At 37.0% G+C, this 22,259-nt stretch overlaps 2 protein-coding genes across 4 annotated transcripts in view; one reads left to right on the top strand and one right to left on the bottom strand.

Moving 5' to 3' along the window:
- LOC125232949 (transcription factor IIIB 90 kDa subunit) overlaps nt 1-16,937 on the bottom strand; it is a 53,790-nt gene extending 36,853 nt beyond the window's left edge. Inside the window, exons 1-4 of one of the 2 annotated variants that reach the window (XM_048138801.1) lie at nt 16,765-16,937; nt 15,380-15,604; nt 14,573-14,797; nt 13,446-13,550 (exon numbers count right to left, since the gene is read on the bottom strand). In XM_048138801.1, coding sequence (XP_047994758.1) covers nt 13,446-13,550; nt 14,573-14,797; nt 15,380-15,593 — 544 coding nt within the window. In that variant the 5' untranslated portion in view covers nt 15,594-15,604; nt 16,765-16,937. Of the gene's footprint in view, nt 1-13,445; nt 13,551-14,572; nt 14,798-15,379; nt 15,605-15,698; nt 15,840-16,764 lie in introns of those variants that run through there. The other variant, XM_048138800.1, reaches the window with a different exon arrangement.
- LOC125232950 (BTB/POZ domain-containing protein 6-B) lies at nt 1,378-11,471 on the top strand. 2 transcript variants are annotated; one of them, XM_048138802.1, is made up of 7 exons: nt 1,378-1,596; nt 7,188-7,354; nt 8,239-8,523; nt 8,683-8,830; nt 9,096-9,312; nt 9,958-10,323; nt 10,399-11,471. In XM_048138802.1, exons 1-7 carry the CDS (start codon nt 1,469-1,471, stop codon nt 10,876-10,878), a joined length of 1,791 nt encoding a protein of 596 aa, XP_047994759.1. In that variant the 5' UTR covers nt 1,378-1,468; the 3' UTR covers nt 10,879-11,471. The 2 variants fall into 2 exon arrangements, with proteins under 2 accessions (XP_047994759.1, XP_047994760.1); XM_048138803.1 differs by lacking the exons at nt 1,378-1,596; nt 7,188-7,354 and adding an exon at nt 7,777-7,997.
- Nucleotides 16,938-22,259: the final 5,322 nt, after the last annotated feature.

Below are 22,259 nucleotides of genomic sequence, written 5' to 3'. Positions count from 1 at the left end.
AATGAATGTAATGATCTAATGATAATAAATTTGACCGATCACGTGGCGCCGTGCTCTCCAGTAAATGACAACAACTGGCTACTATTTCATGAGTTTATTTCATAATATTATACACGCGTTGATGTTTTTTGTACTATCAAATCATACTTAGTACATAACATTACATACATGCTAGGATTGCTAGGTTATCATATTTACTTACTAGATGATCAAACTAGTACCTTGTTTATTCGGGGATTAAAGGAGAAAAACCTTTTTTAGTATACATTTAATTCAACCAAATTGATGTCGGTACATAACTACATATGGTGCAAGTGTGCTATGGAATAACTCAATATCTCTTATCTGGTCAATAATGCAACAGTTAGATACCCACGGAATGTTGCGACAATTAAACGAAATTATAACGATTGGAATATAATTGATAAATTGATAATTTATGAATGGAAAACAAATTTCCGGACAGAACGGCCGGCAAGGCAAGCCAAAGGCAGATAATCCTACATTACCCATTCACCCACCTTGGGACAGTCTCAAACATCTGTTTTTATTTTTATTTATTTTCTGGACACTGTATCTTGTCCCACTGCTGGGCAAAGAGCTTCTCCATTTAGCTACAGTAGCGAATTTCCATGGAGAAACTATGGATGAATTCATTGATAAATTCGCCATGCACTTTTGCAGCTCACTGTACCCTGTGTCTCGTCCGTACATTCCTTCAAAAAAGCAGCCAGGTCTGTCAGACCAATAGGATTTTACACTCCGTGGTAATTTTGCACCACAACTCATTTAGCTCCATTTTATCTTGGCCTCCTACCGGGCTAGATTTACGATCTGTCTTTTGGAGCGCAGGGTAGGGTTTGTCTCGAATTGATTTAACTCTTGTATGCGTTTAGTGATATCTACCTAAATACTATTATCCATAGATAAACGTTGATATCTGCACGTGCTCTACACACAGACTACACGGTTAATTACCATATAGCCATCAGTTAATTCCTGTAGTCCTATAACAATATTAATAAAGTAATAATTGATGCAAGTCCAAAACAGCGTTGTTTGGCTAAGCACATACTCCAAACCAAACACGGTCAAACTGGTTATACCCGGCGTCTATGCAAAGTATGCAATTTAAACAAAAACAAAAATAATCAAGGTCGGCAATACCATCGCTGATTGATACATTATATCGATAAGCGAGCACAGATAAGACATATGTGTTCCATCTCGCTCAGGTTTGGCGGTGGTCCACCGGTGCCCAGGAGACAGGTGACCTTGCGCAAGCTATAGTAGTGCGTGCCCGACCGCGTCTGCGCGCGCGGCAGTCTGCTCGAACGCACCAATACAAACGCATTAATTCGTAATTAAAAAATAAATAAAATTAAAATCCTGTCCCTGGAATCCCTGGATGCATAAAAATTAAAAAAAAAACTGTACAGGTTTTCAGTGAATAGTGTTGTGAAAATGAATGGATGCAGTACCAGAAAATGAAATGAAGGGGAGTGTTTTTGGAACACCGAAAATACCTGTGATATTAGGAAAGATAGTTTTGGGGTTGATTTTCACAAAATCGGACCTCACATACTTCACCAACCGGTTAGTTATTTTAATTTACTTTATTCGGTCGTTCTATTTTATTTAGTTGTTTTGATGAAAAAACTTGTTTTAAGTCGTGCGTCAAACATATTTTAAGAGATAATTTAAAATTAAGGAAATATGAGTCAGGATCGAACAGGATCTAAGAAACTTGTGTAAAATTATTTTTAGGTTGATCATGATTACTACCTAAATAACTTTGGCTAGGATTGGTGAGCATGGCATGGTAAGAGCGTCCTAGGGATTGGAGCAATCTAGGGAATGAAGGGAAAGTCATAAAGATGAAACCCACCCACTGCAGCAACCACGCGGCTGCTGAAAATGTTGGAATACATAAATAATATTATTGCATTTCGTTCGTACCCGTGCCCGTACCTATATTATACCTGCCGATATCTCCTTCTCACCACACATAAAGAATTAATTTGTTTCTTTATGACAGCATATAACATTTTACGTCTTTTACTCATTACTATCTACTGCTACGGACCATAATCGCGTCAAGTTGTTTAAATCTTCTCAGATAACATTATCTCAGGGGACACCGCCGCCGTACCGGTCTACTCGAAAAGTCAGAGATGGATTTAGAATTAAGTATAAGTCCCGTGCATTATCAAAATTAGAGTCAGAGTGAAAACAATTTTCATACTATCCTAAAAAGTTGCCGATCAACCAGCGCAACCTAACGTAAGAAATAATATTCACGATCACATTTTTGTAGTCCTTCATTAATTGGCAGTTAATTGACGGTCCATATTAGATAAGCACTTAGTATTATTTGTATGTTCTTTAAAAATTGGCAACGATAAACAAGAACAAACTTTAAACATTTAAATGTTCTTAAATCTTCTTTGCGGTCTGTTAAGACAAATAAGACCTAGTTACTAGAAGATAAGATAAAAAAAGTGCAAAAATAAAAAATGGAAAAAGATGTTTTATTAGGGTACCCCCTACATGTAAAGTGGGGGCTGATATTTTTTTTTATTTCAACCCCAACGTGTGCTATATTGTTGGATAGGTATTTAAAAATGAATAAGGGTTTACTAAGATCGTTTTTTGATAATATGAATATTTTCGGAAATAATCGCTCCTAAAGGAAAAAAAAGTGCGTCCCCCCCCCCTCTAACTTTTGAACCATATGTTTAAAAAATATGAAAAAAATCGCAAAAGTAGAACTTTATAAAGACTTTCTAGGAAAATTGTTTTGAACTTGATAGGTTCAGTAGTTTTTGAGAAAAATACGGAAAACTACGGAACCCTACACTGAGCGTGGCCCGACACGCTCTTGGCCGGTTTTTTAAATACTTATCCAACAATATATCACACGTTAGGGTTGAAATGAAAAAAAAAATCACTTCCCACTTTATGTGTAGGGGGGGTACCCTAATAAAACATTTTTTTTCACTTTTTATTTTTGCACTTTGTCGGCGTAATTGATTTACATATTGGTACCAAATTTCAGCTTTCTAGTGCTAACGGTCACTGAGATTATCCGCGGACGGACGGACGGACGGACGGACGGACGGACGGACGGACAGACAGACATGGCGAAACTATAAGGGTTCCTAGTTGACTACGGAACCCTAAAAAGAGGGCAGTCAACAGAGTAAAATAAACATTTACGGCAATGGCGTCGAGAATTGGCTCATCGAGCCTGGTGCTATAAAATTCGGCTTTTGTAACGATTTCAAGTCTTACAACACGTTACCAGTCACAAGTAAAAAGCGTTGCAACCAGCATATCAACACATATTTAATGAGATTCTGAGCCCAACTTGTCCTTAAATGTAATTCTGAAGCCATATTTAATCTATATTCAACATCATCTCGTTTTTTGAAGGGAACATTAAAGCATCACAGATTTTTGTGTAGTTTTTGCAGATCATCACGTTAGATTACAGTTCATCTGTCCAATGTCCAAACGTTTATCATAATATTATTGAGAGCGGCTATGGCATCATTACACTGGTAATTACAATGTTTTGCTAGTTTGATGGAATATACATAATGGAATAGATGTATGGACACGCATGTCGTTGAATGAATAATTAAAGAGATAAAAATTTGCGAATAAGAAACGACTAAAATGAGATTGATGGGTTTGAACTAAAATGTAAGTACTATGTAAGTAGAACTGAACGGACTATAATACAGAAGATACGGAGTTTTTTAAGTAATAAATAGTAGATCTGTAGATACTAAACAGTACGTACCTACTCCCCTTTAGGTAGGTCAGATGCAAAAATGATAAGTGTAGATAGATGGACACAACAATTAACTCAAAAATGTTTTAATAAAATCAAATACGTCTCTAAAGCGAAACCTTTAGTCATTTAGTTTTATGAATGTCGTATCCTGTAGATGTTATTGACTGTGTGTAATAAATATAAAACAGGTTAGTTTTATTTTAGGAAAACCCGTTTACATTATGTCTGCACGAATTAATTTTGCTAAAAAAACGTAATTATCATATCCACTATCATATTCAAAAATAGTATCACATTAAGAGATCGATAAAACATAGTGTAACTACCGGTTTTTTATTTGTGATAAGTGTGATAGCAATTTTATTGATGCTTTGACTTAAATATTCCTATGCTTAATGTGCAACAAAGCGATTTATTATACAAGGGGGCGAAACTTGTTGTTTAAGTGCCCTTGCTAATATTGATACCCGAGCAAGGGAAAGATAGCCATATTGATCCACGAATGTCTACACTTGAACGTCTATCTTTACGTACTACACTTGAAGAATAGTGCCTAATGGAGATTTTCACGATTCCTATCGAAATCTGTTTTATAATTCTAAAATTATTTGAACAATAAAACAGATTCCCTTAACAGAGAATGCTTCTAGAAATGTTAACTACTATATTTCCTTTACCGGGAAATATCCGAATTTAGTCATCACATTCTAATCCTTCCCGAACGAAGTCGAGATATTTTGCATACAATAGTAATGTAAATACAATTGTCCAGCAATGGCCAACGGTCACCAGTCCAAATGTTGTCGTCCATTACCAGTCGCGACGACCGAGACAGTTTTATATAATTCTCTCCGAAAACCAAAAACCCTACAACTGCACATTAAATCTTAAACAAATTGATAAAACACAAACCACAACTAACTTGGTAGTATATTACTTTTACAAGTTTAGTTAAATATCTTTAGAAATAGCAGGGGGAAATTAGCTAAAATTACGGCATAATTAATGGAAGGTTTTTTTAAATTGAAATATGTACGTTATAGACCGAAGTTATTTTTCATCAACCCTCCCCACTCCTCCCTCCTCTGCGTCACCCCTCTACCCTCCCTTAAAGTGCCGAAAATGCGGTTTTTCTCGATTTCTGACAAAACTGTTGAAGATACAGAAAAAGCGCGTAGGAACGAAGTAATCCTTAATAAATTTACTACAAATCATTCATTAACACTTTGGTTCTAGCACTTATAGTTTACGCGTGATCCGTCACGAAAGTTGGTGCTTTGCTGCAATCTTCTTTAGTGAATGTTAGGTTTTCGCCCAAAATGCATACGAAATCGTCGAAATTTGTTTGATATAACTAAAATATTGTAACTCATGACTAAAATAAAATTAAGGGGGAAAAATCACTACCATGGGTGGAATTTCCAATATGTCTTGGAATTCCAGTAACTATTTAAGACGTAATATTTTCACGGTAGTAGTCGCTAGGAGTACCATTGATCTATATAGTGTATCTATGACTGGGGATGAGCTTTTGGTAGCTGTTGGTAGAGCCCTGGAGTATCAATCCAGTCGCCGTGAGTTCAAGTCCCACCCATGGTAGTGATTTTTCCCCCTGAAATTCATTTTCAGTTTATAATATTTTAGTAATATCAAACAGATTTCGTAAGCAATTTGGGAGAAAACTTAACATTCACTAAATAAAATTGCAGTAAAGGACCAACTTTCGTGATGGATCACGCGAAACCTATAAGTGCTAGAACCAAAGTGTCAATGAACGATTTGTAGCAAATTTATCAAGGATTACTTTTTTCCTACACGCTTTTTCTGTATCTACAACGGTTTTGTCAGAAATCGCGAAAAACCGCATTTTCGGCTATTTAAGGGGGAAGAGGGGTGACGCAGAGGGGGGAGGGATGGGGAGGGTTGATGAAAAATAACTTCGGCCTGTAATGTATATATCCCAATCAAAAAAAATCTTCCATTAATTATGCCAACATTTTCATACATAACTTTCCAGAAGCAACGGACTAAAAGGAATATAAATATTTTCGGGCCTTCATCACCAAAATAAAAAATACGAAAAGCTTCGCAAACTTGCTGCCTGCGTATTTGCCTTAATTATTGACGTCAAAGAAAACTATTTATCATTTTATTTATCTTGACTAGAATTAAATTATTGAAACGAAACTATTTAGCATGAATTTACATTTACACAAATTCCTATGTTAATTCTATCGAACATGAGCAATTTTGGTGGATATGTATAATAAAAATAGGATAAACTGTATCTAATCAATAACTAATATGTCTATCAAAATTGACTGCCCGTTCAAGTTTATATTTACGTCCGCTTTTGTGCGTAAAATATTGCTTTAGTCTCCATGTCAATCAGAAAACAGGCAGGCAAGTATGGTCGCGCAACAAATGATAAAACATCTGGCCGGGTAGCATGGTCGCGCGATAGACGATAAAATATCAGGCCGTCCCTATCGCACTATGAGTAAGTGCGATAGGGACGGCCAGATGTTTTATCATTTATCGCGCGACCATAATTGCCCGCCTGGCCGTCACTATTAAGTGCGATAGGGACGGCCTGCCGGCGTATTATGATTCCAATTTTATCACTTATCCACGTGTATAAAGCATCCGTCACGCTTTGGCAAGTATGTCAGTGTGAAAGTGACAGTTGTCTTATCCACGTGGACAAGTGATAAAATTGTAAGCATGATACGCCGGCTGATGTTTTATCATTTTTTCTACTCCCGTGTTGTTATTCGTCATTTACCGTGTCGTGCATAGATCGTTAAAACCCTACATAAAAGATGCCCGCCCCCGGCCGGCGCCCCGCGTACCCACGCATACGATATAGCTCTTACAGCATTGTTAGGTAGCCGTTAAGGGTAATAGCGGGCCGCGGGGCGCCGGCCGGGGGCGGGCGGCGGCGCGGGGGAGTGCGAGCGACAGGGTGAGTGCAGAAACATTGCAGAAGACAAGTCAAAATACTTGTAGGAAACAGTGCGGATTTCACGAAAGTTATTCTAGAAAACTATTCAAAAGTAAGTGCATGGTCGTAGAAAAAGTATTGTATGCAACGGTGTTTAACTGAGTCAAAAAATACTCGTGGCGTCTTAATAACAATTTTCGGCTTCGCCTCAAATTGTTACCCACGCCACTCGTCTTTTTTGACCTCCTTTAAACGCCTGTTGCATAAAATACTATATCGCGTCACCATAATTGCCTGCCAGAACTCAGAAAGACAATCAATTAATTCATGGTATAATATTGTCAGGGATCGTTTCAATATACATATGTGCCCAATACAAAACGCAAGACAGTTCGCCAAAATAGTTGCCTATTTTTTTAAGATTAATTGATTTCTTTTCAGATTTGTGTGGTACGCGTGCCAACTGCGACTGCAATCCTCGATGGACAGCAGCGTAGATTTCTTCGAGAGCCTCATCAACGAAGATGGCAGATTCGCGGAGGTGAACAACAACTGTCAAGAACCGTCGCAGCGCCGGCAACGTCCACGGCCACGGCTGCTGGTTGAAGGTGATGTGTTCTAGGATATGTATTATGCATTATGCGTATTTATCCTGCCAGAACAGTAGTCTATTTGATTGTTAGTTTTAGAATTGAAGTAAATATTTATTAACGTTTTCCAAAAGGTTAGAAATTCGAAAAAGTCACAATCACTTTATCAAAATTCGAGAGACGGACGCAGAACATTTTGCAAGTTTTTCGCAGAGACTAAGATTAATTGGTTTATTTATTCTATACCAGATGTTATGGAATCAGCATTTTCTATACTCTACGGTACTTTTTCTTTCTAGAACACAATAAATTAGTATTACACAAATTTATTAAAATTAAAACAGTTCCGTCGACGTAAATAATCTATAACATGTATTCTTGTATTCGAACGCACATTTGTACCGGATTCACTGGATTGGCTGTTTCCCTTCCCCTACCTCCCGCGCCCGACCGTCGCTGTCAAGTCAATCAAGCATTCGAGCAATATGGCCGACGTCAAACTGTAGGAGTACGCGGCCCTAATGTTTTTAAAAAGAATTTGAACGATTCCGCGGGTATTGTTTATAAACTATGTCGAATTTGTGTTCTAGAATTGTGTCAAAGCCTCCTAAGAGGTTACAGGACAGTATGTCGGTCGCACAAACGAACGCTTGGATGAACGGTGAGCGCAGACTTGAAAAATATTATCGATTTTGAGTTCCATCTTCGTCAAAGGCGACGTAGGTGGGATCAATAATGCATTAGCGGGCTCAGTCTTTTGTGGCTTATGATAAATCGTGTAATAGTGACGTTGTCGTGTTAGCTATAATTAGTCAGACGTCTGACCTGGATATTGTGGTCTAAGATCTTCGCCCTAGGTCTTTGTCGGCTAATTGATTTATAATAGTGTTTTTACTTTACAGCGGAAAACATTAATAATGGAGGCCAGTCATTATCTCCACCACACAGCCAGACTATCTCGCAGCGCGAGACTGGCACCCAGGTGTCTCAGTGCTACAGCGGGCCGCCGTCGCCCTGCGGGTCGTCGAGCTCGGTGCCGTCGCCCGCGGCCAGCCCCGCGCCGCCGCCGGGCGCCGCCACGCTGGACCCCAACTGGCAAGCCACCAAGCCCACCATAAGGGAGCGGAATGCCGCTATGTTCAATAATCAACTGATGGCTGATATCACATTTGTTGTTGGAAGCCCCGGTAAGACTTGCTTTGTTTTAGAAAATTATTTCAGCCCATTGACAGATTAATTTAAAATAATTATCAGTAATTAGAAAATATTTCTCATAAAATTTAGAAGACATATTTTATGCTATTAATAATTCTAATAAATCATTTCTATCATTTCTCTCATTTCAGGCCACACACAAGTGATCCCAGCACACAAGTATGTTCTAGCGACGGGCAGTTCAGTGTTCTATGCTATGTTCTATGGAGGTTTGGCAGAATGCAAACAAGAAATTGAGGTTCCAGATGTCGAGCCATCAGCTTTCCTAACATTATTGAAGTAAGAACATTATTAACAACAAATATCAATAATTTATGTAATGTAATCTAACCTTTGCCTCTTTATTGTTATAAAATAATTTTTGAGTTTTAAAGTGAGTCACATGACACAAAGAGAAAGTGAGTGAAAACTGCATAAAATTAAGTCAGAAGAGGCACCACAAGAAATAAAAAATATATTATAAATAATTTTTCAAAGAATTTTTTATCCTGACAACTAGGTAATAGAAATGTTCGGAGCTAATTTGAGCACATTTCTTTTTCAGGTATTTATACTGTGATGAAATCCAGCTAGAAGCAGACACAGTGTTATCAACACTATATGTTGCTAAAAAGTACATAGTGCCTCATCTAGCAAGGGCCTGTGTCAATTACCTGGAGACAAGTCTCACAGCAAAAAACGCTTGTCTCCTTCTTAGCCAGTCCAGGCTCTTCGAAGAGCCAGAACTCATGCAGAGGTGTTGGGAAGTGATCGACGCCCAGGTATGTGAGAGTACAAAACACATATCGACAATATGCCTCGAGCCGTCCCCATCCTACAGTAGCCTAGTCACCATTTCGCGATCTTCCAGTCGAAGCTTTTCAAGTCCTGAAGCGGGAAGCAGTGATACTCTACACAGAATCTGTGATGAATAGACTCAAAGTCTGACTCAAAATTAAGCCACTGAAACTATTAGTACACAAAACTCTAATGCTCAATGTTATGCATTTTGGTTGTGATTTAGGTTTAAGATTAATGTTCATTTGCTACATTGTTTCAGCAGTCAGTAGCAAACATACAGAGGTGGGGTAGTCAAAATAATCTGCACACTCTTGCCCTAGAAATATTTAGTCTCATTTTGAACACTTCACTTGGTAAACTACTTTTGCTGCTGACTGTTCCCTAACATTCCAAGTATTAAGTGTACCTATACCTAGTCAATACGTAAATAGATTTAAACTGCAATACAGTCTGTATCCATTGGTGTCTGCATGTTAGAATTTGCATGTAAATGTTGAAATGTCGTACAATTTTTGTAACATTTCTGACTCATTTGTAAAGATCTGAATAAAACATATGAAACAAATTGTATTGCAGTTTTAATACACCTAGCAATTTTTAAAACAAGAATATTTCATTATTTATAGGCTGAGATGGCCCTGACGTCAGAAGGATTTGTTGACATTGATATATCGACCCTGGAGTCTGTACTAGCAAGAGAAACTCTGAATTGCAAAGAAATAAATCTGTTTGAGGCAGCTTTAGCATGGGCCCAAGCAGAATGTTCTAGAAAAGAAATCGAGTCGACACCAAGCAACAAACGAGCAATGCTTGGAAACGCTATATACTTGATCAGATTCCCTACGATGTCATTGGAAGAGTTTGCCAACAGCGCTGCTCAGATAGGAATACTCACACCGCAAGAGACTATAGATATATTTCTGCATTTCACCGCGTGCGCCAAACCCCCACTGTGCTACCCCATCAAGTCGCGAGCTGGACTCAAGTCTCAGGTAACGTAACTATAGACGCATTTTATTAAATTATTAATGTATGCGTTAAAATAATTAGAATTTATATCTTTCCAGATATGTCACAGGTTTCAATCCTGCGCTTATAGAAGCAATCAGTGGCGATATCGCGGCAGATGCGATTCCATACAGTTTTGCGTAGACAAGCGAATATTCGTTGTTGGCTTTGGACTGTACGGATCTTCGAACGGTGCTGCGGATTACAACGTGAAGATCGAGCTGAAGCGCTTAGGCAGAGTCTTGGCGGAAAACAATACGAAGTTCTTCTCAGATGGGTCAAGTAACACATTCCATGTTTACTTTGAGAACCCAATACAGATTGAACCGGAATACTTTTACACAGCCTCGGCTATCCTAGATGGAAGCGAGCTGAGTTACTTTGGACAAGAAGGACTGAGTGAAGTCTACATGGGGACTGTGACTTTCCAATTCCACTGTTCTTCGGAGAGTACTAACGGGACAGGAGTGCAAGGGGGACAGATACCTGAACTGATCTATTACGGACCCACGATGAGCGGCACCGGGAGCGAGGAATGACAATTAATGCAAAGGCCGCGTCCGCTCAAGTACATGTCTGTGTAAATGGTGGACACTCCGACCTACATGGAGTTTGACCTAAAGTTTCATTAGGCCTTGCATTTTTCGGATTGTTATAACATTTTAAGTTATGAATGAAGATTTAAAAAAAGCCGTTACTGGTGTATGAAAAAAAATCTAGGTCATTTGAAAAATTAGGTCAAAGAATTTTAGGTTAACTAGGAACTCTGGCTTGACATGTATTGAGAGACGTAACCTCACTATAATCGGGAAAACGTTCAATATTTATGATACTTAACATTCCCAAAATGTTATTGTTTCGTTGAGAATATAAAATGACTTGTATATTGTTGAATTACATAGACATAAGGGAACCTAAGAATGTGATATGGATGTCGTACGCTCTCTATAAAATGCTTAAAGTAGAAATGATCCATAACACAAATTTAATGCAATATATTACATATTACAATTAATATTTATGCTGTTCTTTAATTTTTAATTCCGTAGCATTAGCGATTTAGAAATTACAGTATGTGTTGTTCAGATTATAAAACATTATGTGTAAATATATTATATTGGAAACTAAAGGACTTTGAATATATTTATTTTATTACTCCAGTAAATATTGGTATACACTTTTCTTAGAGACAACTGTTCCTCTTTCTTTTACTGCAGCATAAAAGCAACTCATCTAGCATTCTGTTTGTCATAAAAGGATATGATATGAATTAAATACATATGTATATACAAAGAAAAGCCTTTGTAGTTTATCTACAGACTTCAGTAATTTAGAGTCCAATATTGAACCGTAAGCGTAACGAGTGGTTCAAAATGTGACATTAAAAGATCGAGGGCAACGAGTCAACTGAGTGAAACATACTAACTATAAAACGTTAAAATAATCAATCATCATCCTCTTTGCGTTCTCCCGGCATTTGCCACGGCTCATGGGAGTCTGGGATCCGCTCTGACAACTAATCCCAAGATTTGGCACAGGCACTAGTTTTTACGAAAGCGACGGCTAAAGATGTGCCGACGGAAAGTTTCCAAAATTCTGAAATTTTCATATAGGCAAACTTCGGAAACTTTCCATACTTTGTATGGATGAAAACTTTCAATTTCATAAATTTAAATTCCCTTTATTTTTCGTGAAAGTTTCGTGAATTTTTCAAGAAATTTAAGATTTTTTTGGAAAGTTTCCGCAACTTCCACGTCACTAGCGACGGCCATCTGACCTTCCAACCCGAAGGGTAAACTAGACCTTATTTGAATTAGTCCGGTTTCCTCACGATGTTTAAAACATTCAAATAATCAATAACCCCTAATAATTTATGATTGAAATATTTATGATTTCATCATTTAAAGTTCTACCAGCCAATGTAAGATAAGTCAAAAATTTATTAAATTATTTGCACATTGGATAAATTGCAACTTTGCTATTCGTTTTTGAAGTATCAATGAGAGCCTTTACTAATTGCTGTTGTGAAAAGATATTTTTCCCCTCACTAGCTCGGAAACACGTGTTTTGTCCTTTAATACCAGCGGGTAAAAACGCATTTTATCCACTAGTGGGTAAAGTATTTTGACCTTGAATAAAGTCAAATTAACTGCTTTAAAATTGATAAAGGTAGGTGAATCTAGTAATAAAGATGATTTACCACCTGTGGAACTACTGGAAGCAGTGATAAACGCATTTTTTGCGTTGTAGTTTCCTCGCTATAGTGAGGGGAAAAGTTTTGTGTTACACTCGGGTGCAAATGTATTTTACTTCTCGTGTGTTAAAAAACTCGCAAGTTCAGGATTCTATTCTCGAACCAACTATAGAATCCTTTCACTTGCTCGTTTTTCAATTCCACACTCGGCGTTAAAATACAACTTTGCCCCCTTGTATAACAAATAACTATTAAGTGCTCAATCGTAAGATCTAGATCTCATAAATCTAGGCTCAACAAAATTAAAATTCGAAAAAAAAAACCTTGTGGACCGATTTTTATGAAACATGGTTCGGGAGCTACGATGCCACAGACAGACACACACACCAACAGACAGTGACAGTGTTTCTATGATAAATAAAAGACTTCCATTTCTAAAAATGTTTGCCAAGCTGTATGTAGTAGAGCTGAAAGTGACACAGACTTACCTGCAGGTGGAAAGCGCGAGAAAGCCCGAAGTGCGGTCGTTGATAGAAGCAGATATGGTTAATAGTTTTTAATACTACATGGTGACAAACAAGCATACGGCCCGCCTGATGGTAAACAGTCACAGTAGCCTATTGGCAACTCCAGAGGTGAGACATAAAATAAATGAGGGCGCCACTTTCTTCGTAACAGTCATCTTTGAATTAATTGTCGACAATGTTGTATGGAAAATGTACAACATTCCATATTATTTTATTTCTACTGTTTTTGTCGTAGTCATTGCAGGCTCGAGGTTGCAGTACACGTACATACAGATGTACGACGTTTAATTAATCTATTGGAGGTTCCCGATTGGAACTATAGATGGCGTTGGCGTTTGTAAAGTGTGGTAAAGGTCTCAATAAAGTCATAGTGAAATAAACTTACCAGTAGGTGGAATGTTGATGCACAGAGCTCGAGAAAGCCTGAAGTACGTGCGGCCGAGTTGGTAGCAGCAGATTTGCAGTGCGTCGCTGATGTCGATTAAGAGATCTGTATGTGTGATGTTAAGAATATTATACACGTTAAACGTTCGGCCCGAAACATGTCGCAGCAATGGCGATATACTAACGTGAGTACAATCGTAGGTTCATTAATTATTTAAGGATATTGTTGAAAATGGCCTGCGAGAGGCATTTATTTTATAGATGGCGACACTGGCTATGAAAATTGGCTTTGGCTGAGTTTCCTACCTTGCCCTGTTTACTTTTGTAAATTATCATGTTTTATTTTTATTGTGTTTTATTTTATTTTTTTATTTATTTCTACTTTTAAAGAAAATAAAAGTTTACAAACTAGAAAAGTTACCTACATTCCTCAGCTATTAATTTATTACTACAGTGCTACACACATTCTTTTGCCCACTTCTTTAACTTCTTTTGCACACTAGCTTTTGCCCGCGGCTTCGCTCGCGTTAGAAGGAGACAAAAAGTAGCCTATGCCACTCTCCATCCCTTCAACTATCTCCACCTAAAAAAATCACGTCGATTCGTTGCTCCGTTTTGCCGTGAATGGCGGACAAACAAACACACACACTTTCCCATTTATAATATTAGTATGGATAGACAATTCCTGACACATAATAGGTACATATTCTAATTTCATATTATATGGCCTGCAATAAAAGCCTGTCCTGAAAAAAGTTTGCCCACCATTGACTTTCACCGTTTTACAAGCTTTCATCGGCGCCTCTGCCGTGGCACCGCTATCTGAGGCCAATAAGCAATGGCGTAAGCGTTGTCACCATACTACATAACCTATTTAACCACAAAATTAAAATTTTGAAAAAAACCTCCAACTGCGACATAGTAGACCGATTTTTATGAAACATAGCTAAGAACAGTCCCGACTAACTCAGCTTTCAGACAAAAAAACTAAATCTAAATCGGTTCATCGGTTCGGGAGCAACAATGCCACAGACAGACAGACACGTGAAACTTATAACACCCCGTCGTTTTTGCGTTAGAGGGTTAAAAATAGAGTACCTACCTAGATATATTTTACAAAAAGGATACGCGCTGTGCCCTCAGTTCTGCACGTCATATACACACAAGCCGCTTGCGTGTGGCTCGCCGGCCGGCCAATGGTGAGATGCCGGGACAGTGCCATCTTGAAAAAGTTGCAAGCTATGTCTATGCATTGCTGGTTGAGTCGTAGTTGCTGGCAGAGTGCTGTGATACCATCTCGGGCTTTTCGTAACGTTACTTCTCTGGATTCTTGACCAATACCCGCATTGAAAGCTGAAAATGATTTTGTAGTTAAATATTAGTTCGGACACATCAAATACACATTTTTTGTGCTTTGAATAGAATAACTTGGGTCTAAGATATTTTTTTTTACACCTTAAATTTTAATAATTCTCTATAATAAGGAATTTGGTCTATGAGCATTTCACAACAGCCCAACCATGGCAAGCAGAAAAGTCAAAGGCCTACAAAAATGAAATAGTTTCTATCCATCAGAAAAATGGGTTGAAACTTGAAAGTTTTTGACAACTTATATCTGCACAAAGTTACAGGCAGATTTGAAGCTATTAGTATTGTCACAGTCGTAAAAGTTTACTAATGTTTTGCAATCATTTAAATTATTCTATTTTATTTGTACTTTTGTATTTATTTTCATTCTTAGGCTATTTGTACTATTAATATCTAGTACCTTTGTTGCATAATGATACCCAGGATCATACTTCACAGTTAACTAAGCCCTATTACTGGTTAATCATTGTTTTTGTTTAGTAGCTCTTTAGTAGTTGTAGTTACTATCATTTGGAAACACATTAGGATACACTTATTCCTATAAAATATCATTAGTAAAATCCTTACCTCCTCCAAACCCAGTTGCACCTCCTTTAGACTCAGCAGACACAAACTGGCCAATAGCAGAGGCTCCACCGTGAGCATTCTCCTGGAACTCTATTTCGGCTACGATTATGTTGTCTTCCAACACAGTTCCGCAGTTTGTACACACCGCATCACCACGAGCGGGATCTACTTCTATCTCCGACGAGCCACAGTGCTTGCATTTCTTCCCCGACATTGTTAAATCGGCTAAAACATCGAGAAAATATATACTAACAAATGTTTACATATGGTTTCAGAATTCTTAGGGTTTTTACACAAAAAGTCTAAACATTCAACTTACGGATATCACAAAGCTGTTAATTGACGATGTACCTATAACTTAGACATATAATTTGAGCAAAATAGGGAATATTATTCTCTTTTTCAATATAATAATACACATACAGGTAAGTGAACCATGCATTTGCTTTGACAGTGACATTGACGTATTAGAGACGTTTTGTTTTTGTATTAAACTGAAAAAAGTGCCTCACGTGAAACGAAACGAATTTCTTTAACCGACTTCAGAAAATAAAGGCATCCGACAAACGGGGCGAATAGAGACAAAACTTGTAAGTAATTTCCATAAATTTAGGGAGTTAGGAGTTATATACGAGGCAAAATATCTACATTTTTACCTAGATTCAAGCCTACACACTCTTTTGTTATAATGCAATTTTTTTTTGCAAATGTATTTTTTAAATAGTAATCTCTATAATTCTTTAGTTTTTTACAAGAACATTGTATTTTTAACTATGTCACGTTCTCACACGCGGATCACAGGATAGCAAAATGTGATAAGTATTTTGGTTTTAATCACCAAGAAGGAAAACAAATAATGTCGGTATTAAAAATTTAAAATGTCGGTTCCACAATCGTGGTTCAAGAAATAAAATTCTGAGCGTTGCGAGGGTTTGAAAAATACCCAGATGTAAATAAAATTTGCTGCGAAGTGAAAAACATTTTACCGAAGATGTATAGAAATCTGGTAACAAAAAAGGAAGGTTTCATACAAAGTTTCATACATGTAAACAACCTAGGACATTTTGGGAAACCTAGTGGATCTTGCTCAGCATCATGGACTCTATCAGCCTACCAATTTTTATCAAAATCAGAAACGTGATCCAAATGTACAAACAAACTATTCGGGAATTGCTCACTAATGTAATGAAAATAGGTACAAATTAACAGAAAACATTATGAATCCAAAATTCTTCTCGTCTCTAACGTTCATCTATTTTAATACAAATAATTCAGTTCAAAATTTATTTGTATTATTTTACATAGACGCTTTACTTGATTCTAGTTATTAGACTTGAATTTGTGAAAATGGATAAATTTCGCAATAAATTACTGAATTTATTCACCTAAATCAAGCGACTAAATTCACGGAATCTTCAATGTAGATTTGAAGTTTGAAGCTATTTTTTGTATCAAACGAACCAACCGACCGACCAACAAAATGATGATATGATAGCATTCGAAACGTAAACGATATGACGTCATAGCCGTACTGTTCTGCCATTGGTCGAATATCACGCCATACGTCTTTTTATAGATGGTGAGATCACCCTTTTAAATTTTGTTTAGGCTGAAGTAGGACAGCATACTCGAAAAGTTGATACTCCGGTACAAACAGACGGCGCTTTGGACATTTCGAAACAAGGGCGAGAAATTCTCAGGAGAGAAGGGCATCCCCAAAGCGACGACGACGTCATCGGAGATGAGTCATCATTGTTGTGTTCTCAGATAATCTGCGCGCATTTGCTTCGAATCGGAACTGTCACAAAAGTTGCAAGTGAAGTGAACTGTCAGAATCAGAATAATCAGATATCAGATTGAAAACGAACGCTTACGCTACGCTAGTTTGATATTACGCGGAACTATAACTGGTTTGGACTTAACCTCGTCAATTGGCTAATGATATCGCGTTTGAGCATTACGTAAATCTCGTGTTCGTGTTGTGTTTTGTGAGGACTATGACGATGAAGCTCGATGTTAGTGATAGCCAGTCAAACCATTCTGAGTCCAACGACAGTCAAAGTTCGCAGGGCTCCAGCAATGACTTCATGGCAACAATACAAGCTTCCAGATCGCTGCTTACGGTGAGTAGAAATTAAAAAAAAAACGGTTCAAGGTCACGACAATGCTTTATCACTAAGATATGGGTTAGGATAGTTTAGAAACCTACTGAAACTACTCGTATGTTCTTCAATTGAGTTACAATTACTTTGAACTAACCTCAAAGTACAATAGGTAACTTAGTTTTCAAGTTGTTGACTGTTTGTTAACATTATCAAATACAAAACAATTATATTTTGCTATATTTCTTTACTATGTCTATAGAGGTACTTCTTGCAACCACAAGTTGATAGAGCTCTTTGTTTTAATTGTATTGTTTGATAGTGCAGTTGAAATAGCTGTGGTAACAAGGAAAAGCATATGATTTATTTAATCAAACAAGTGGACTTCGCTACCTACAGTTGTGTCAGTATTCTATAATAATGGATTTATATGTTGAAGCAAGTAACAAATAGTGTTACACTAGCAGTTAATAACTTCACTCTCAACTTTTTACGTATCTGTTTACATGCCATCGGGGAATGTCTCATATCTCACAGTCAGTGTAGGGGGTTAGTTGGTCTCTGCTTTATAGGGTTTTTGTATCTTATCATAATAAAATAATAGTTTTTCATATTCCTGAACCCTATACATTTACAATGTAGATAGGTGTCAGGTATATTTGTAACTTCTTTAAAATTGTATGGCATCTATTTTTTTGCATCATCATTTAGTTCAATTTGTTATTCTGTAGAACTGCAATAGGTCTTAAAAACATAATGTTGTCATAAAACATTGTTGTTGTTGACACAAAGTTTTTTGAATGGTTAACAGAGGCAACCTAGTAATTGGACAATGAATATCTTATTTTTATTGTCATAAAACTAAAGTTTTGTAGTAATCATTATGTTTCAAGTTTATTTCCTTTTGTCAAAAATCCTGTATTCAAAGAGCTGAAAAGTAGTATACAAGTGCACACCTTAAAATCTCAGACCACATGTAATGTAGTAAATTATATAACATGACTCCTTACTTCATGATTACTAAGCATGTTTATTATTACAACTAAGGCATTCCGTATGTAAGAAATTAATCAAAGTATTCTAATTATTTTACAGTTATCAGCAACATAACACCTTCATAAATTTAATTTCATATCTGATAAGAGTTCTGCGAATTTCATATTATGCTTACCTCACCAGATAACACAGATATTAGTCACCACATTAGTATCTTATCCAAAAAGTAAACAATGTTATTACATTTACAGTAATTTTAAGCCTAAAGTAAATGATGCTATTTCCGCTTCAATTTCTTGTACTAGTTTACATCCTTTGATTGAAATGTCATCCTTTGATGACTTTTATTTGGGTATATTTATTTGGGCATTGTAAATAACAAATATTTAACAAAAATGCGTTACAGTTGGCAATGTACAGTAATATAATTTACCATTTTTGGTGGAACTTAGAATTCTGAATGGGTCAATAACCCTGTTGTTTTTTGTTTTACCAATTTAAAACAGTAATTAAATAAACAATACATCATAGTAGGTACCTATTCTTAAATGAAGTCATCAATTTGCCTTTTATTTTTCTTAAATATTAAACAGCTTTTTGTGTGTTAGTTAAAAGTATTTGTTTTTTCATTTTGTTTAATAAATTATATTAAACAAACCAAAGAAGACATGGCGGGACAACCTCGACGTATTTTGCAACAACTGGCAAGAGCGGGCATCAAACCATGAGGACTGGGGAAAGGGAGGCCTTTGCCCAGCAGTAGGACACCATATAGGCTAATATATAAAAAAAAAACAAATACATATTGTAGATATTTCCACAGAATATATAATAGTACAAGTACAGAAGGCCCACTGCTTTGAAGTTCACGAAATGCCGCCTTTTTAAATACCTACAAAATGATTACAAAGAAACGAGCCGCACGTGCGCAGCGTCGGGCGCTAGGGTTGCCTCTGTATTTAAAAAAAAAATAATACTCAGATAAAATGTTATGCTATTATATTCAAGTCTTGGGTACTTTCTAGGTATATACAGTATTTATATATTTATGTTTAAATCCCAACATCACAAGCCTGATTGAACGTTTCCGTGGGCCATAAATGACATAATCAATAGTAGATCTGTGTAAGATTGTCCTATTTTATTCATAATGTTTGTTTAACAAAGCGTTATTAGCCATTCCACACGCGGATATCGCGTATGAACCTTTAAAAAAACTCGCGACGTATAGTAACAATAGAAAGTGCGAACAAGCGTTCCGTGAGAATGCGAGCCACCCCTGATTAGGCCGCGAACTCGCGGCCGCCCGCATGTACTTGTAGCGTGGCGATGGAATCGCGGAGTGAGCCGCCCCTGATATTTCGTAATTTTACATGTGGCATTTTCAAATAACCTTTTTATAATATTTAAGTTTACCTCTAGTCGGCCACACACAAAACTTGCCTAGATAACCAAAGTAACGAAATATTCTAAACAAAAGGGAACGGGATACCTTCTTACAGGCATTTGGGCAACTACAAATGGAATTAAATATCTATTTAACTTAATGATTTACAGACAATTGGTTCTATTCTATGGTTCCGCACTAGGCAAGCGTGTCCCATGGAAACTAAGCAATTACAGATGAACAGTTCATGCAGCAGAGCAAAACATAAAGTACCTATTTCAATTAATATTAAACTTACAGAAGATTAAGAGGGTGAAGACCTTTGAAAACAGAATAAGGAAGCATATTAAGATATTATTGGTGTCTCAGGTTGATGGAGGGGTTTCCCAGGAAATTAAATTATAAATCAATTTAATTTTGCTGTTGTTCAATTTTATTAATATTACAAAACGTAATTACTTAGCCACATGAGGATATGGTATTACATATACCAAACACAAAATTATTTTTAACATGCCCATTATGTACATACATGCAGGTGCAGTTAATGCAGTACATGAATTGAAAAATGTGGTTTTCAGCAAATATCATAAACTATTCAATTAATAACAATTTATTCTTTCTTTGTTTTTAGTTCAAATAATGAAACTAGAAGTAAAGTAAATTAATAGAGTACATGCAATAAAATTTCTAGGTACAGTCAACCAATTGGACCCCTAGGCCACTCTACAACCATGTCAAAATGACAACCAGTAAGAGATTTCTTACAATCTGATTTCTAACGTTACTATGGTATAGTTCTACAGTGGCCTAGGGTTCCAATTGGTTGACTGTACATTGTACAATCTAGAGATGGGGTCGCAGCCACAGCCCTTTTCCTGTAGATTGCCACCCAACTCCCCAAAAAACAGGTTATATCCCAAATTCTGAATAGGCAGTTCGATTTTCTTATTCCAAATCAAACGGCCATTTTTATTCTGGTCCCGAATAAAATGGCGGCAGGGATGGCTAATGGAACTGTTTGTTCCGAAAGTCCCAAAGTCACCTTTCCTTACTGGAGTAGGTAAGCAAGCATCTGGAAATATTTGAACTGGAAAATTCCTAAAGTTCGCAGTTGTTTTTCACTTTTATTGACTCTAGTTCAGATTGAAGGTGACAATTATTTTTAGCGTTTACTTTGTTCAGTACTGGGTCACTAGTGGGACATTTACGATGTGACTACGTATTATCAACCAACTCTAATTTCTCCGGCTTGGGATGCTGATTGGTGACCAAAGTGACCAAACTATTCTATATCTTGATTCTTGCCCCCGTGACTCAAACGATCTCCGCACTAAATTTAATTTAAATAGGTTCAGCAATTTAGAGTGAACAGGTGACAAGCAGGTTAACGTGGAGAAAACAGGTGTATGACTTATTGGTTGCAAAGATTATCATAGGGGCTGGACTAGAACTCTTGTACTTGACGTACTTTACTCAGACTGTCATAAAATAAATAAAGAGCTGTCTACCGACCTTCTGGAAGTGGAGTAGTGTATGTACTGTGTACAAAAGGAAGTGACGGATGAGCTCGTAGACGGTTGATTAACGCGTAGCTCATATTATAGTATATAAATTGACTACCTAGGGTCGTTTTATAGGTATATTTATTTTATTAACCGCTACTGTGTGCCGTGACGTCGCATTCGAGGGAAACGGCTCGCTTGCTCGCTGCCACGTCGCCCTAATAACTTGATTGCATCAAACTGACGGGCACGAGTACGTGAATTGATGTTGGCATTAGCAAACAATAGCGTTAATGCGGTTTTCGAGTGGTGTGATGTTGGTAGTTGGTATGGTAGCACAGGTACGATTATGTTTTCATACTCACGGTTTATTTCAGGTTTTAAAATATGAGTAAAAAAAAGTTGGCAAAAAGTAATGATTTGAGCCTATTTATTGTGCCGTTCTCGAGTACGGTCTCATTTTACTATGGAGAATATTCTCGTGAGGGAACATTTCCCATACAAACAGGAGAACTTTCGCGGGAATGTCACAACTAATAAGCCTATTACTTTATTATTATTATACTTAATTAGAAGAAAAACTAAGATCCAGCAATTAGGTTCATAAAGATAAAAGTTTATAAAAGCCTAATATTCCATTGCATTTATTCAGGCAAGTTATTGTTGACCAGCTTCCGCAAAGCTGTATTTATCAAGTTAAGATACCTGTGGTCAATAGGTCTTACTCATAGTCTTTCTTAGATTTTAGCGACAATCAGCTTGGATTTCGTCTTGGCAAGGGCCAAAAAGCTTACTTACTGATTCTGATATTTCTGATCTCTGTAGTGAATGAACTTGAAACATGTACTTGACCACCTTGACCTGCTATCCCGACAGACTCGCACATGAAA

This window comes from Leguminivora glycinivorella, chromosome 13 (genome assembly GCF_023078275.1).
Source record: "Leguminivora glycinivorella isolate SPB_JAAS2020 chromosome 13, LegGlyc_1.1, whole genome shotgun sequence".
NCBI classification, from domain to species: domain Eukaryota; kingdom Metazoa; phylum Arthropoda; class Insecta; order Lepidoptera; family Tortricidae; genus Leguminivora; species Leguminivora glycinivorella.
This window is presented reverse-complemented; position numbering and strand designations above follow the sequence as displayed.

Excerpts from the sequence above, each read along its gene's own strand:
- LOC125232950 (XM_048138802.1), top strand. The coding sequence starts at position 1,469 with ATGGATGCAGTACCAGAAAATGAAATGAAGGGGAGTGTTTTTGGAACA. Across the intron at positions 1,597-7,187 it reads CTCACATACTTCACCAACCG|ATTTGTGTGGTACGCGTGCC; the intron begins GTTAGTTATTTT and ends ATTTCTTTTCAG. Across the intron at positions 8,831-9,095 it reads GCTTTCCTAACATTATTGAA|GTATTTATACTGTGATGAAA; the intron begins GTAAGAACATTA and ends TTTCTTTTTCAG.